The sequence below is a fragment of the Marmota flaviventris genome, chromosome 4 (assembly GCF_047511675.1).
Source record: "Marmota flaviventris isolate mMarFla1 chromosome 4, mMarFla1.hap1, whole genome shotgun sequence".
Lineage (NCBI taxonomy): Eukaryota > Metazoa > Chordata > Mammalia > Rodentia > Sciuridae > Marmota > Marmota flaviventris.
Window position 1 is genome coordinate 167,341,631 of NC_092501.1, and position 17,102 is coordinate 167,358,732.

Consider the following 17,102-nt stretch of genomic DNA (forward strand, 5'->3'; position numbering starts at 1 on the left):
ATATGTGTATTTTTAAAATTTCAAGAGTACAGCTTGGTGGCATTAATTAGTTTGCACTGTTATGATGCAGTCATCACCACTATTTCCAAAATGTTCTCATTATCCCAGGGAGAAACTCGACTCATTAGGCAATAACTCCCTACTCCTCCCTCAGCCCCTGGTAACATCTAATCTACTTGTCTCTATAAATTGGTCTATTCTAGATATTTAATGTAAGGGAAATTACAATAACATTCTCAAGATTTATTAAACACAAAGGTGTTGCATCTTTAAATTTCATGACACCATGTGGTGCTAGGGAAACCACATTAGCCTAAAGGTGTAGAAGCAAAAGTATCTGTGCCCTCAGGGAGCCACCAGAGTGACCAGGGTTCTTGAGTTCTGCTTCCTAGTGTGTAGATGATAAAGAACGTGAGTTTCCCCACCTTTTTTCACACACTCATTAGATGACAGCTTTTTTTTTTTTAATAACTTTTTATTCTATTTATTTTTATGTGGTGCTGAGGATCGAATCCAGTGCCTCATGTGTGCTAGGCAAGTGCTCTACCACTGAACCACCAACTCAGCCCAGATGATATAGCTTTTTTTAACTTTAACACTTTAGTAAATGTTAAAGGCTGTTTTGGCCTGTTTTTATCTTTTACAATGTTTTGCACTTTTCTCACATAATATTAAGACTGAAGATGGAATCCATGTGAAATAAGCAAGTGATAACTGGTCATAAGTCATTTTTAATACATCACAGCTAAATTACTGTTCTATAGGTGCACCTGAAATCAGCCATAGCAGAATTGATTGAAATGCCCCATTAAATTAGGTGTTTTAGTCAGCTTTTTTGCTCCTGTGACCAAAAGACCTAACTATAACAATTTTAAAGGAAAAGTTTATTTGGGGCTCACAGTTTCAGAGGTCTCAGTGCATATACATGGCTGACCTCCATTTCTTGGGGCTGAAGGTGAGGCTGAATATCATGGTGGAAGAGTGTGATGGAGGGAGGTGGCTCAGGACATCACACCAGGCAACAGCACTCTTCCCAACATGGCAAAATACAAACCCCAAAGGCACACACCCAGTGACCCACCTCCTCCAGCCACACCCTACCTGCCTATAGTACCACCCAGCTAATTCCTGTAGGGGCTAATGCACTGATTAGGTCCCAGCTGTCATAACCCAACCATTTCACCTCTGCCTTCTTGCAGTGTCCCACACATGAAGTTTTGGGGGACATTGGGCATCTAAGCTATGACACTGGGGTCAAGAGAAAAGTTCTTGTACAGTTTTATACATGTGGCGAGTGATTTATTTTTTGAAAAGATGTTAGAATTTTTAAAATACATATTAAAAGTGATACAAGACAATTTTAAAATTTTTTTCATAACTGGAATTAGCAAAGGAGTCTTGCTGTGACTCCCAGGTGGGAGTTTCATTAACCACATAGTCTGCCCATTTACTCAGTCTTTTCTCTCAAACTCTTCCAGTCCTCTCTTCAGTGGACACATTGCCTACTTTTTCATAGAAAAACGTGGTTATAACATTTATTCACAGTATCATTAATAAATAAGGTGTTATAAGAGATGAACTTTACTAGCAAGTGAAGTGCTCCTTTAAATACCCAAACTTTTTATCTTCAGCTATTTAAAATGTATATTCTTTACCTGCGTAAGCAGAACAATAGTATCTCTTGTGGCGTGAGGGTGAGGCTTATCCATCACCCTCGTAGCGTCTCAAAGCTCCGTTATTTCATTCTTCAGTTTCTCCTTTTATTTATGCTTGAAATACTTGGGAGAAAGATGTGATAGCCAAAGGGAAACATGAACCAACAGGAAGGTGTGGCACGAGAACCGCTAATAAGTGCAAACCGGCCTTTCAGGTGTCAGTAACCGCGGCTGCAAGTGAAGCCCGCCGCGGGGACGCGGTACGCAGGGGCGCAGTTCTGAGCCGCTCATTTTCTCAGGATGAAATTCGAGGTTCCTGGATCGCAACACCAGCCCCAGGACCTGCCCGCAGGACCGGAGCTCAAGGTGGCGCGCCCGGGAACCCGACCTCTGCAAGCGGAGGGCTCTGGCAGGATGCGCCGGGGGCGGGGCAGTGGCGGCCGACGTCTCGCGAGGTTCCATCCTCGCGCAGGCGGCAGCGGCTGGCGGCGAGTACGGGATGCGCTCGGAGAAGGAGCGGGCCGGAGGCCCGGGCGCGACCGTTGGTACCCGGGGCCCTGGCGGGAGGGAGAAGCTGTCTGCCGCGGAAGTCCAGCTCCGCCGTGAGGCACCACGACGAGAACCCGAGACGCCAGCCTCTTCCTCGGGCTGCGGGGGCGGGGCCGGTAAGCCTCGCGAGGAGAAGAGGACGGCGCTGAGCAAGGTGAGCTGGGCCTGGGGCGGGCGGGCCGCCAAGCCTCGCGAGGACGGCCCTGGGCCAGCGTGGGCGGGACCCGGGGTGGGCCGGACCTGCGAGCTCTGCGAGGCGGGGACTGGCCTGAGTAAGGGGGCGGGGCCAGGACGGGCGGCAGGACTTCTGTAGGGGAAAGGGACGGCCCTACGCGAGGCGGGGCCGGGGACTGGAGGGCCGGGAGAGCTTCACTAGGAGAAAGGGACCAGGGGCCGGCGGGGTGCAGAACTTCCCTAGGAGAAAAGGAGGGCCCTAAGCAAGTGTAGGCGGTCCCGGGGCGGGGCTGACGGAGTGGGGCAGCGCGAGGGAAGAGGGCGGCCCGGAGCTGGTGTGGACAGGACGTGGCAAGGCGAGGTGTGCCCTGTAAGGGGAGGATGGCTCTGTGCAGGTGAAGGCTTGGTCCGCGGGGGACTGCGCCTTGACGCTGGTCCTTCTGGTGTGAGGGGTGGGAGTGCCCACTGTTGGTGAGCAGGTCTCTCCTAGGCCCGCGGGACCCTGGTTGCAGGATGAGATGTGCTGGGCGGGGTGTGCGCGAGGCCGGCGAGACCTTTGGCTAGAGGGTGGGATGCACACTGAGGCTGGCCGGTCTTCCGGCCGGCGGTCAGTTGGGGGACGCCCCAGGAGTGACAAGCCGGCGTTGTCCCTCAGGTGGTCCTCAGACGGCTGCCACCAGGCCTCACAAAGGAGCAGCTGGAGGAACAGCTGCACCCACTGCCTGCGCACGACTACTTTGAGGTGGTGGCCGCTGACCTCAGGTAGGTTTTGGCGCCCAGGTTCGTGGTGTGGGCGAGAAGCTGAGGGTAACAGCAACCCACTCCTTTTCCATCTCCCCACAGGACCCAGAAGTTCTCACAGACTGCCTTCTGCAGGACATTCCTGAGTTGGCAGGGCATTAATGGAACTTAGCAAGAGCCCTCTGTGATGTCCTCACAGTCCAAAAGTTATTTGGTGACACCAAACCTTACTCCATGTAGCTTTAAAGCATGTGAAGAGAGAACAATTGGTCAGTCCTGCATGTATACCCTGGTGTTGCTAGTGAAGACCAGTCCCCAGGTGGCCTCCGGCTTCTCCTAGCTGCCACACCTGCTAGCTGGGTCCTTCTCAGTGCCTGGCCATACCTGCCTCTGTCTAAGTCCCTATTTAACAGAGATAGCCATGAGATAGGGGAGGAAGGCTGAGTTTGCAGTAGACCCCATACTGTGTGCCGTTGTAAGTACTGAAGTGCCTGGAAGTGCCTCTCCTTCAGTATAGATGGTACAGTCAGCATTCTCTTCTCAGAGGGCACAGTGGCCTGCCTGTCCTGATGCCACAGGTGACCTTTGTTTCCTGGCTCTGCACAGTGGCAAAACTAGCCCAAAGCATTCTCCCCAGTAAAAAGCCCTCAGGTTGTGACTTATTTGTGTTTTCAGTTTCTTGCAGAAAAATATCCAGATTGTTATAATTAACTGAGAGATGAACCTTTGACATAAAGGCTTTATCTGAAGTAGTTTGCCATTTCCAGAAAAGAAGAAAAAGGGCAAAGTCCCAGGAGTATTTCATCTTTACTAACTGCTTCTGCTGTCCTGTATTTCAGTCTGCACCCTCATCTGTACTCCAGAGCATACATTAATTTTAGGGACCCTGATGACATCCTTCTGTTCAGAGATCGTTTTGATGGATATGTCTTCATTGGCAATAAAGGTTGGGTTCCTGGCTTTTAAACTCTTCTAATGAAGCTTTGATGGGATGTTTGTGAGTTTTGATTAAGAAATTCTCAGTCATATAAAGTAATACCATAAAATTTGATTGCTACTATATCATGTGCTGATACATTAAAAACATTAAAATGAGGGCTAGAGTTTTGGCTCAGTGGTAGAATGCTTGCCTGGCATGGGTGAGGCCCTGGGTTTGATCCTCAAAACCACATGTAAATAAATAAATTATATAAAAGATCCATTGACAACTAAAAAATATTTTTTAAAAAACCATTAAAATGATAAACCAAGGAATTCTAGAAATTGTGTGATGATGACAAGATTATCATTAGAAAATGGAGTTTTTTGAGTCAATTCTCTGGATAAATGAACTTTATGTCAGAACTAAGTTATTTTTCCTGTAATTGAAAGAAAATCTCTAAATGTATCTATATCTTGTCTTCTTAAATGAAGTATTCTGCAGTGTATTCTTGATTAACAGTTCTTGATAATGTTGTGGGGAAGGGGTTGAAACTGTGACTGATTGTGCTGGGTGGTATTTCCTGGGGGCTGCCTACCCTTTCTGGGCCTGCTTTTGGTGTTTTTCTTTCTCCTCTCCTGTCACATGGTCCTGTGCTGTTGAGTCTATAGACCATTGATGGCAAACTGTTTTCAGCCCCTCACTGCCTGCCTCTTGCCATTCACCTCCCCTCCTCCACCGAGGGTGTCAGAGTAGAGGAGGTCATTAGAGTGGCAGAGCTAGGGGCCAAGACACAGTCAAGTAAAGGGAAGTTTTAGTACTTGAACTATCGGGACATTTGTGTTAATTGCGCTGTTCTTTGTCTTTTTTTTTTTTTAAACTTTTAAAAAATATTGATAAAATATAGATAACAAAATTATTGATTTTTCCTTTTTCAAATGTACAGTTCAGTAGTGTTAGGAATATTCACCTTATTCAACTAATTGCCAGGACTCCCTGCAGCTCACAAAACTGAAACTATGCCAGTTAAATACTAACTCCACATCCCTCATCCCCAGCTCCTGGCAACCCCAGGTCTATTTCTGTTTCTGGGGTATGAATTTGACTACTCTGCATACCTCTTATTAGTGAATCACAGCATTTGTGTTTCTGTGACTGGCTTATTTTTGTGACTTAGAATAATGTCTTCAAGGCCCATCCATGTTGTAGCGTGCTGCAGAATTCCCTTCCTTTGAAGGACTGAATAATATTCCAGGTTTTAGCTGTGTGAACCTGGGTGTACAGATAGGTCTTTGAAATTCTTCTCTGAGTTCATTTGGACAAATACCCAGAGGTGGGATTGGTGGGTATACGGTCACTCTAGTTTTAGTATTTTGAGGAGCTGCCAAGCTGTTCCCCAGTGGCTACGCTCTTCTGCACTACCACCAGCAGTGCACAAGGGCTTCTGTTGTTCTTGTTCCTCACCAGCATGTATTTTCTGTTTTGCTCTCATATCACATTGTGATTTAGATTTGCATCTCTAATGTCTGTTGAGGCAGTCTCATACTATGCATGCTAGCCACTTGTAGATAATCTTTGGGAGAATACTTAATTCAAGTCCTTTGTACATTTCTCTCTTCTCTCTCTCTCTCTCTCTTTTTTTTTTTTTTTTTGTGGTGCTGGGAGTGAACTTGGCTTCATGCATGCCATGTATGCACTCTACCACTGAGATACATGCCGAGCCTGCTTTGTCTGTTTCTCAGTCAGTACCTCTCTGTGGCTGAATACAAGTCTGTGTGCATGCTGGATGTTAGCCTCTTCAGATACAAGATTCCCAAACATTTTCTCCCATTCCACACATTGTTTTTATTCTGTTGATTGTATTCTTTAATGCATGGAAGTTTAAAACTTGGTGCCAGTTGATCTATTTTTCTATGGCTGCTCTTGCCTCTAGGGTTGTATCTGAGAACTCATTGCCAAATCCAGCAGTTTAGGGTTTTTCTGCTACGTTTTTTTTCCAAAGAGTTTTAAGCCTTTCATTTAGGTTTGTTCCATCTTTTTTTGTGAATAATGTTGGGTAAGAGTCCAATTTAATTCCTTTGCACCCGGATTCAGTTTTCCCAGCACCATTGTTGGAGAGTCCATCCTTCCCCCATTTAGTCATGACAGCCTTTTCAAAAGTCACTTAAACAGATATCCAGGGGACTTTCTGGGCCCTGTGTTGTAGTTCCCTGGTGGGTATGTCTGTCTTTAGGCCAGTACCACGCTGTTTTGATTACTGTACTTTGGTAGTAAGTGTGGAAATCAGGGAGCATTCTGCTGTCTTTAGCATGTAACTGCTGTGTCCTGGGAGTTGGTGCAGGAGGGAGTTGACATCGCCCCTGCTGGAGTGCCATTTTCATTCTCATTCTTGACTTTATTCTGTGTAGTTGAGGTTGGCACAAAAAAAAATGTCTTCCAGATAAATGGGAATCAAAAATCAGTCACCTGACCATTACTGACATTACTGAAAATAATTATTCATTAGATTTGGTTCCAAGGTGCTAGTGCTTCATGTGTTGATCAAACATGTTTCAGATATTTTTCAGTGAGCATCTGTTTTCTTTCTCCTGCTCCAAATAGTAACAAATAAGTTTCTACTGCTTCCATTCTCTACATTTTTATTGGAAACAAATTTTATTTGGAACATGATACATACCCTTGAAGCACCCTTTCCCTTTAGTTCTGTGTCTGTTATAAGCGAAGTAATTTCCTTGAATTGTATAACAGATTGGTAACTGAATTAACCTTTGAAAATAAAAAAAAAAATTATATAGCTCAGTTGGCTAAAGATATTTCAGTGACAAGAGTGTTTGGAAGGGGATGGGGAGGTCAGTATGGTGAAATCCACCCTTTCAAGTTAGCAGTTTGAAGATCTGAATGTGTTCAGCCATGAAGCCCCACAATGGGGCATGTCATAGTGAAGATTGTCCTCCTACCACCAGCTTGTCCTTTGTTTAAGTCTGGAGTTTGCTTGATCTTAGGTGAGTGAGCAAGGCAGAGTTCAGAGTTTGGACTGTGTCTTGGTCACAGGCCTGGAGTACCCTGCAGTGGTGGAGTTTGCCCCATTCCAGAAGATAGCCAAAAAGAAGCTGAAGAAAAAAGACACTAAGACTGGGAGCATCGCAGATGGTAAGACTGTGGAAATGCTGGATCGGGGGCTGTGAGGTTAGACACCTGGCCCACTGTCATCCTCTCCTGTGTTTGAGGAGGAATATGTTTATTTTTTTTCTTTTTTCCACTTACAGATCCAGAATACAAGCAGTTTTTAGAAACATACAGTGTGGAGGAAGAGAAAACCAGTACCAATCCTGAAATCCTTCTGGGAGAGGTAGAGGCAAAGACAAGAGAACTCGTTGGTCTGTTTTTCTCATTTCTCTTTTCTTTATGGAGATACTTATATATAGAATATTTATTCATTCTTTTCATGATTACGGTAAAGATTTAGTTTGTTGTAGACTTGGCAGAATTGCAGTGTTTTTCAGTTTTTTTTTTCTTAAATTTATTTTTTGGTTTTTTTGACACAATACCTTTATTTTATTTATTTTTATGTGGTGCTGAGGATCGAACCCAGGGCCTTGCACGTGCTAGGCGAGTGCTCTACCGCTGAGCCATAGTCACAGCCCCAGTGTGTTTTTCTGTTTTGACAGAAGGGTGGTTGACAGAGGGCATGGATGTTTCTGAGCTTTGCTCATGGAGAGCACCTGAGTTTCTAGACAGTCACTCTAAGCCACAGCCTCTGAAGGATCAGTGCTGAAGACATGGGAGTGCTCTGGCCATCTGGGGTGGGGCTGGGCAGCAAGCAGTCTCTGAGCCAGTAGAGATGAGGTGCTGCAGTCAGAAGAGTACCAAGCACTGGGGGAAGCCAGCCAAGCCAGTGGACACCCAGCCAGAGCACAGGGTCTGGTTAGGATCCAACTTAACCCTGTACCCCAGAAGCACACCTGTCACATCCCTAGACACTCCCCTGTGGATGCGAAGCCTCTTCTCTGTCACCAGGCAGATGCTGTAGTTGAGTGCCACATGCACCTGGCAGTGTCCTCCTTCCCCGCTGGTCTGCTTAGTGCTGGGCCTCTCTACCGGGCCCTATTGCACCTCCACGAGACTGTTCCTGCTCACCCAAGACTTGTGTGATGTGACAGTCACTGTTAAATTTGTTTTTTTATCTGTTGGTCTCATTCCATGTAAACTCCCTCTCCTTTCATTTTTCCGCTTCCCCAAGGGAACCATATTTTCAACTTTGTTTTCCCAGAGCATAGTAGTTTAGGAGTTGAGTACAGTTGAATGAAGAAACAGGCTGGAGGCTGGGACTTTGCGGGAGCAGAATGCATTATCTGCTGTGTGTCGAGGCGTAGGAAGCCTGGTGTCTTCTGGGGGTACTAGTGAGGGGCCTAGAGTGATTCTAGGGAGCCACAGGAGCTGATTTGTTTGGTCCTGTCATTGCTGCATCCAGGGTGGATTGTGAATATCAAGGGACAGGCTTGGGCACTGGCTGAGAGGCTTACGTACCCAGGAGGCTACTGGTACTGGACTGGGAGATGCAGCATATATTTTGGAGGTAAAATAGATAGGGAGGATAGGTGGATTGGTTATAGAATATAAGTGACAAGGGCTGGGGATATAGCTCAGTTGATAGAATGCTTGCCTTGCATCCACAAGGCCCTGGATTCAATCCCCAGTACCACCCCCCCGCCCCCCCCAAAAAAAGAGCTGATAAGTGACAAAAAGAATTATAGGCTCCAAATTAAAATCATGAAGTGACCCCTATTATGAAGGGCAGACTCTGTCTGGGTGAACTCCTTGTTATGAAGGGCGGATTAGCATTTGTGGTATGCATTCTACAGTTTCTTCAGATACATGTAATGATGGCGCTGTTTTTGAACAGCAGTACTTATGGTATCATTTTCTGAGCTGCAGTCTATATTCTGATTTTACAGAGAATGAATGTACAGGTTGAGTATCCTGTATCTGAGATATTTGGGACCAGAATTATTTTGGATTTAGGATTATTCTGGGGGCTTGGAATATATGCATGCATTTAATAAGCCACCTTGGGGCTGGCCCAGGTCCAAGCATTCAGCTCCCATGTTTCAGCACACCTTGCACTTCACCTGTGGGGGGTTCTGCACTATTTTTCAGCACTTGCATTTTGAATGACTCATCACATGAGATCCGATGTGGGGTTTTCCATTCAAGGTGTCAAATCAGTGTTCAAAAGTTTCAAACTTTGGAACATTTCAGATTTTGGATTTTGGGATTAGGGATGCTCAACCTGGATTATAAAAAATTGCAAGAACCTACAGGTTTATAACTATTGTATAGGAAATGGAGAAGTATTAAAGTGAACATATGAATTTATAATTTAATGATTTCTTTAAACATACAAAGACATTTTTAACATTTGGCAAGTTAAACATATTGTTCTCATTTTACTTTTATACTGTCTTTGTGAATAGTATTTTATTTTATTTTTGGTGGTGCTGGGGATTGAACTCAAGACCTTGTGCATGCTAGGCAAGCACTCTACCAAGTGAGCTATCTCCCCAGCCCCCATGAGTAGTATTTTATGACTCCCTTAAGAATCAAGAGCTGCATGTCTACTGGGCATTTCCAGATTGCTTGGTTTATAATAATGGAATAAGAACTCCCCTGGATACAGTACACGCTCATGTAAATTTTTAAAATAACATATGTCCCTAAATTAAAGGTTAAATTGAAAATAAGTATTTAAATAAGAAAATTTTATTTAGAAGTTACATGTGTGCATTACAGTTTTTTTGTGTTTTAGCTAGAAGAACCACGCCTCTTTTGGAATATATTAAAAATAGAAAATTAGAAAAGCAGGTAGGTCTGGCATTTACCTGGTGAATATCTTTTCTGCATCTGCTGTTTCCATTCAGAAAACTTACACAGTACTTGTCCATACCTTCAGAGAATTCGAGAAGAGAAGCGAGAAGAACGGAGGCGGAGAGAGCTAGAAAAGAAACGTTTGCGGGAAGAAGAAAAAAGAAAGAGAAAAGAAGAAGAAACATGCAAAAGAAAGGAGGCAGAGAAACAAAAGAAGACTGCTGAGAAAGAAGTGAAGATCCAGGTAGTTGTGAGGAACCATTCCATTTTTTTTTCCAAAAACAGTTTCGCTATGTGAATTATGCTTTTGAGGTCTTTTAGGTCCTTAGAATTTTCAGCAGATTTTCAGTTAACCTAGTCTTTATTGTTAGAGCTCCCTTTCCATTCTATAGCTGTGGTTTTTAAGGCTGTGCCCAGCCCCAGGGGCTCCTGGACTGTCTATGGGGACCACAGGACCTGGAGGGCAGAGGAGCCCACATATGGGGTATCTGCTCACATCTTTCTTTAAAGAAAAGTTTTCCTGGCTGAAAAGTACCCACCTAGAACCACTGTCTTTCCATGTGCTCAAACTTGGGCTCATCATTCTCTTGTGGTGACAGCCCCACAGTCTGGCTCTTTCTCACCTAGTTTCTCTTATGAGGGATGTATTTGTTCAGATGCTTCAAGGGGATTTTTCTTTGTAATATGTGTTGGCCAGAATTGGGATCAGCTTTGTCTGCTTGGGACCTTATTAAACCCAGATTTCAGTCCAACGTGATTGTATCTAACTTCACAGAGGTACCTTAAATCATAACTGTGAAGTTAGGTACCTTATAGAGGCTCGATAGAATTGTACAACAAAGAAAAAGAAAAAACATCAGGACTTAGGGAGAGTGGGAAAGAGACAGCTATAGCACAGATTACTTTCTGATACTCTCTCTAGTCAGAAATAGAAAATTTGGTCAGAATCATGCTTCTCAGAAAACACCAGCTCTTCCAGGAAGTGGAGTTTTCTCTGGGTCTTTGCTCTAAGAGAATCTCTCCTGGGGATTCGCTAACCACAGAGAGGACAGTTTCTCAGCAGCATCCCACAGAAGCACGCACATATGTGTATCTGTCAGGACTGCTATTCCCAGAGTCTCACAGCTTGGCCTGGCCAGGGCATCCTGGCAGTGCTGTGCATCTCTGGGCACTGTTGCTGGTGCTATACCTGAGCTGATGGAGTGTCCCCCTTGGTATTTGCTTTTACCATCTTGAGGATGAGAAGGGAAAATGGACGTGGGAGACTGGACATGGATTCTTAAAGCTGCACATGGAAGTCATGCATGTGATGTTCCCCATGTAAGTGGCCAGGACAACTCACATGGCCCCTTAGTTCAGAGGGAAAGCTTGAGACTACTGAAGACTGACATAGCTGCTGAGGACTGTCTCCCCAACTGTCTCTAAAAGCTTAAGGACATTTGTGCAAAGTAGACTTCATGGAAGGAATGGGACAAGAGCCAGGCCACTCAAGCCCACTTGCTTCAAAAGTGGAAGCAGGTTCTCCAGGTAGCCAATTTATTCCAAACAGCCACCCATAGAGTTCAAGTTGACTCGGGTAAGAAGTGGGTGCAGATCTGTGTTGGTTTAAAATACATAGTCTGATAGTGCTATTGAAATCAGAGAGCCTAGCTGTGACTACATAGACAGACACCTGATGGGTGGAGCAGGGGTTTTCCTCAGGAAGCTGCTTGGAGCGCGGAGAGTTCTCTGTGTGTGTATGGGTCGGGGCTCATGCTCCATGGTACGGTGAAGTCTGGCCGTGAAGGGAGGTGCCCATCTGCTGTGACCAGTGCCGCCAAACTAGCAGGTTTCAGCGAGGGGCATGGGATATTTGAAGGAAATAAAGAGTCAACACACGCAAATCGCTGCTCTCTGGTGGCAAAACAGGTCTAAAAAATTACACCAGCAATGTTTATTATATATGTCTCTAAATCAGGTTAAATACTATGCAAGCATTATTCTTTGTATTCATGAAAGTTACAGAGTTAGCAAGAATATGCAGCTATTTCCTCAGTTACATTCTACAGTTGCAATGGGCAATGTTAGGAGCCTTGTGCATCTCTCAAGAAAGTCCATTGTTTAAAGTTACTAACTCACTTGCGGATGAAGGAGCCGCTGGTGAAAATGTTGTTGTCTTAGCAGGGAAGGTCCTTGGTTCCCAGGAGCTGCCTTGCCTGTCAATAAGGTTGAAGCTGATAAGACTCCAGCATGGAAGATACCTGCATAGCAACTAGGCATCTATGCCTTTGCACAGAACCTTTCCCAGTACCCAAGTATGCCACAGTCATGAAGTCATCAGGGACCTTAATCTCAGATACTGGTCTCCCAGTCACTGTCACCGCTGTCTACATCTGTCATTCCAGAACTCAGTTCTGTCTTATTGTCGTGTCCAGGAACACGGAGGGGACACCCTGTGAACCTTAGCAGCTAACCCCGTGCCTGATGCTTTATAGTCCGTAGATTACCACTAGTTTTTCAAAAAGAACCATGGAAACTTGTAGTCTATAATTTCAACTATAATTTTTAAGTAGGACTTTTGAAGTATTTGGAAGTAAGTGTTTTATTTCCGTATTTTTGATTATGCAGTTAAAATTTAAAATAAGCTAAAGAAATAAATCAAATTTAAGTCAACAAAAGTAAGTCCAGCATCCTTCATAGGAGGAAGAAATTAGAACATGACAACAGCTAGACTAGAGGAAGAGCTAGGCAGGTCAAACCTGAGAACAGCTATGGCTCCCAGCCTGAGGGTGGAGGGAGACTCATGAGCAAGGTCATCCACCTGTTTAGCTCTTAACAGGCAGGTGTGTGTGATTTGGGATCTCTGACTTATGAATCATCTGGAGAGTTCCAATTTTTTAAGAACCTCAAAAATAAAACCTGCAGCAATGCCAAAAGAAGTCATACAAACAGCCTAAGGGTGTTGTTCATAGAGAAAGGAGCACAGGGGCCAAAGCCCACAGGGAGCTTGATGGGGAGGTATGGTCCCAGAGATGCAGATACAATCCCTGAATCAGTGGTGGCTCTAGACCAGTTATCTGGAGAAACTGTCATTGTTATCAGGAAGTTCTGACTGGTGTGTGTGAGTGATTGGGGTGTGCATATGTAGTGCAAGCACAGACCAGGACCTGATTACATGTATGAGCATCAGCACACTTGTACCAGACAGGAACATGCCTGACCTCAGCAGCCCTGGGTCTCTGGAAGCCTCGCTGTGTTGTGCTTCCTGAGCCCATAGTGCTGTCCCCACTGTCTTGCTCCTGGCTCACCCCAGCCCTGCTTGCTTTGTCCTTCCTAAACATGTGGCTGCTCCTCTCCTGGCGTCAGTCTCTCTCACCTCTGCACAGTCTCCCTTCTTCTGCCCCTCTCCCTGGGTCTCTGTGCTTCTCAACTCTGGTTTAGTATGTATGTGGAGCTTTCAACCTCTACCTGAGCTGAGCTTGTTCCTCTCCACCCCTAGGAGGACTACTGTCTTGGCTAGAATGCCAGCCATGGTGTGGGGGGACATCTGTCTCACAGCCACATTCCCAGTGATCAACACAGGGTCCTAGTGCCCAGTCTCAACACACAAATGAGACTCTTGGTCTCTGCGGAGGGATGTGTCTTGTATGCCAGCAAGAGAGCCTCAGCCTGGGGACTGGTTGCCAGAAAGACCAGGGTGGGACTGGAGAGTGGGGCTTTGAGCCCACCTGCAGTCTCCCAGGAGGGCTGGTGATTATTAGTCACTAGCAGCTGGGGACTTAATCCTGCCTTTGTGAGGAACCTCAGAATAACACCTAAGATTCCTCCAGGTTGGTGAACACGGAAATTCTGGGTGGGTTTGAGTTGGAGTCAGGGCACATGGCCCCCTGCAGCCACACCTCCCTGGCTGGCTGCTCCCAGTTGCACCTGTACAGTACACAGTGGTGGGAAGTGGAGTACCCCTGAGTTCTGTAAGTCCTTACTGCTTATCCAGCCTCTGCCAGGATGGGTAAGAGGGTCAGAGGCACCAGTGACAACCTGAGTTCTGCACCTGGAGTGGGAACCTGCCTGGGGACACACACCAGGTAGATGTTCTCCTAAGTGTGAGTAACTGCGGTTTTAGGCACATGAAATTATTTTTTGAGTGAAGGGGCATGGAGACCATTGTACTTCTATAACGCTCATATTTATCTCAGACACACTGCTGATGTAATTTAAAGGAAGGTGGACAGTTCCCTAAAAAGGAATGTCGAAGGTCATGACTCCACACAGCTGCAGGAAGAGGGCATTGCTGGTTGACATCCACAGGGTGAGAGACAGCTGGTGCTTGTCTCGGGGATTCCTTCAGTGGAGCATGCCATGTCAGGGGCTCTCCTGCACTGCAGGTTTAAACACGCTCCCTTCATGGGTGAGGACAGAGGTCTCCAGAGTGCACCTCCTAGTGGTGCACGGAGTCTCTGTGGTGCTGGGCTCTGGGGAGGCCCATGTGCAGATGTCCAACCCCTGCTTCAAGGAATAGAAAAGGCAGTGTTTGAAAACTATAGACTGGGAGCTGGGGATGTAGCTCAGTTGGTAGAGTGCTTGCCTCACATGCACAAGGCCCTGGGTTCAATCACCAGCACCACCAAAAAAAAAAAAAAGAACTGACAACCATAGATGTTCTAAAGAACAGACCTGTGGGTGACAAGAAGGGGAATGCTCAGAGTTCCACCACCAAGAATGGTGATCAGTGAGTGTCAGAGCCTGCGGGCATTGGCGCTTCATACCACCTGAAGGCCAGAAGTGGTCTGGAGACTGAGGGCAGTATGTGCTCATGGGCCAGGCTGCAGTGGTCTGACCCTTCTCGGTGTCCCCCATTGTTGAGCGAGTGTGGCTGTGTGTGTGTGAACATAAAACCAGATCATGGTGGCTGGTCTTTGTGTAATGTTCTTTTATTGCTAACATGAGCATCTTTTCATTACAAAACATCATTTTTCATAACTATAGAATATTTCATTGACAGATCCACTGTGTGTTGAACCAAAAACCTGCTTTTTGTACCTCTGGTTTAATTCTTTAGCTATTGAAGCATTTGGGCTTAATATTGATATGCATTTTTAATTATTTAAGTTTCTTTTGTAATATGCTCTGGAATGCTGATTTGTTAACGTTACAATTTCTCAGCTTCTTAAGAAACCAGAAAAGGGAGAGGAATCAACCACTGAGAAACCAAAAGAAAGAGGAGAAGAAGCTGGTGTTGGAGATGGCAGGCGGGAAGCCCACGCCCCCTGCACAGTGAGGAAAACCAGGCTCCTGGAGAGCCTGCCGGAGGCGCTCAGGGAGAAGTGAGTGTGAACTTTCCTACCACCCGTGGCATGGACTCACAGTGTCAGCATGTGTGTCATGTGTTCTGGGAGTCTGGAGAGTGCTGCTCTCGTGCCTTTGCTCAGTCTTGCCAGGAGCATGGTGGACATGGGGCCTTTGGTCAGATTGCACCCAGTCAGCCTTCACTCAGGCCTGCAGGCACTGCCTCCATGGGCTGTCCTCCTGTCAGGTTTGCCTGTTTGTTCTTCCAGCACCCCGTCTAGCCCAGTGTTTCCTGCTGGCCAGGTCTTGGTGGTAGAGAAGTAGATCTTCGGTGCTTGGTCCTCCTGTTCCTGCTTCCCCTTGCCCTTGCCTCCTTCCTTACCCCTCTGCATGGTTCTGTGGAGGGGGCTGAGGTGCAGAGGCAGCGTCTGTGTTGTTGGCCCACAGGTCACAGGATGACAGTGATGGAGAGCAAAGGGACCTGGAGAGAAGACCTCGGGGGAGGGAAGCTGAAATGCTGAGGTGCCACCTGGACAGCAGCAGAAAACATGGTGCTCACTCTGAGTTTGCCAGGTTTGCCAGGAGGAACGAAGATGAGCTGAGATGGGTCCGAGGGTCCACCCAAGATAGAGGGAAGAAGGGGCGCCAGGACGGGGGCATCCCCATGGAGACGGCAGAGAGGCTGGCCAGGGAGAAGGAGGACAATGGCCTGGCCCCCAGGAAGGAGCGTCTGGGAAGCAAGGTGCTCTGAGCCCCTGGGCTGGTCCTCCCGCAAAGCTCTGCTCTAGGGCATCCCTGTACTTTTGCAGTCTCATGACTGCGTTTTCCAAATTATCTTATTAAATCAAACAAGGAGAATCTGCCTAGCGTGTAGCGTTCCTGCCTGGTGTGTAGCCTTCCAGGATGGGTCTCCCACCGCATGAGGCCCCCACCCGTGGATTCACTTGTCATGGTCTTCTGGAGATCTCGCTCTCCTGGGGCACATCAAACCTGCAGTGAGCACAGGGCAGAGCCCACCGTCTCCTCAGAACCAAGTTGCTTTTCACCAAGAAAACTGTCTTGTTTAGTCCAAGCTAGACATTTAACCCACTGACTTCAGAGTGAGACCCTAGCATTTACCTTTCAGACAACAGGAGAGCACCAGTGGCATGCACACGGCCTCCGAGCACCCAGTGGACATGGTGTTGGGTCCCGCTCAGCCCAGTGACAGCTTCTCTTTCTTTCACTTTTTTTTTTTTTTTGGTGCTGGGGATTGAACCCAGGGTGCCTTACCACTTAGCTACATTCTTAGCCCTTTTTGTTTTTCATTTTGCAATAGGGTGCAAGTTGCTGAGGCTGGGTCTCCAGCTCATGATTCTCCTACTTAAGCCTTCTGAGTTGCTGGGATAACAGACCGCTGTGCCCAGCTGAATTTCACTTTTGTTTGGTCGCATTTTCCCAGAGAAGCATTGGTACTGTATTGGTAACAGAGCTGGGTTCCACGTCCACGCTTGCCCAGCCTGCTGAGCAACTTGACTGTCCTCTGTCTCTGGTTTGGCACTTTAAGAATATGAATGGGAATTTGATGTGTGACCTCGGAGACAGGCTGTCTCCATTCCATTCACTTGCAATCCACTGGAACTGAATGTTGGTGATGTTCATTTGTCATGTTTCAGGAAAGACCAGCCTAAGACCCAGAGGAGAGCTTCATGCATGACAGTCTTATAGTACTTGACATTTCTGTAGACCCCTTAATCTCAGGGGACAGCCATGGGCCTTTTTTGAGAGAGCACCTTCACATGCTTCCCTCCTAGCTGCCTGTGTAGGCAGTGGTGGTAGCTGTTATGTTTTAGCCTTCAGCGGCCCACAAGGCCTGCCCCAACATGGTGTGGTGAGGCGCTTTGGGGTGACAGTTGCTACTTAGGAGGCCAGGATGCAGACACCAACCTGGGGAG

The 17,102-nt window shown here is 46.5% G+C and overlaps 1 protein-coding gene and 1 non-coding gene across 5 annotated transcripts; both read left to right on the forward strand.

Annotated features, from left to right (window-relative positions):
* The first annotated feature begins 2,065 nt into the window (after positions 1–2,065).
* Upf3a (UPF3A regulator of nonsense mediated mRNA decay) lies at positions 2,066–16,030 on the forward strand. 4 transcript variants are annotated; one of them, XM_027938855.3, is made up of 9 exons: positions 2,076–2,358; positions 3,034–3,140; positions 3,959–4,065; positions 7,090–7,188; positions 7,305–7,415; positions 9,845–9,900; positions 9,989–10,150; positions 15,046–15,206; positions 15,616–16,030. In XM_027938855.3, exons 1-9 carry the CDS (start codon positions 2,155–2,157, stop codon positions 15,917–15,919), a joined length of 1,311 nt encoding a protein of 436 aa, XP_027794656.1. In that variant the 5' UTR covers positions 2,076–2,154; the 3' UTR covers positions 15,920–16,030. The 4 variants fall into 4 exon arrangements, with proteins under 4 accessions (XP_071467786.1, XP_027794658.1, XP_027794656.1 ...); XM_027938856.3 differs by having other exon boundaries at positions 2,078–2,358; positions 9,989–10,147; XM_027938857.3 differs by lacking the exon at positions 9,845–9,900 and having other exon boundaries at positions 2,075–2,358; positions 7,305–7,387.
* On the forward strand, positions 14,437–14,509 carry Trnav-cac (transfer RNA valine (anticodon CAC)). The gene has a single exon. It is a non-coding gene; the product is annotated as a tRNA-Val (tRNA).
* Positions 16,031–17,102: the final 1,072 nt, after the last annotated feature.

Excerpts from the sequence above, each read along its gene's own strand:
- Upf3a (XM_027938855.3), top strand. The coding sequence starts at position 2,155 with ATGCGCTCGGAGAAGGAGCGGGCCGGAGGCCCGGGCGCGACCGTTGGT. Across the intron at positions 4,066-7,089 it reads TGTCTTCATTGGCAATAAAG|GCCTGGAGTACCCTGCAGTG; the intron begins GTTGGGTTCCTG and ends TCTTGGTCACAG. Across the intron at positions 15,207-15,615 it reads CCGGAGGCGCTCAGGGAGAA|GTCACAGGATGACAGTGATG; the intron begins GTGAGTGTGAAC and ends GTTGGCCCACAG.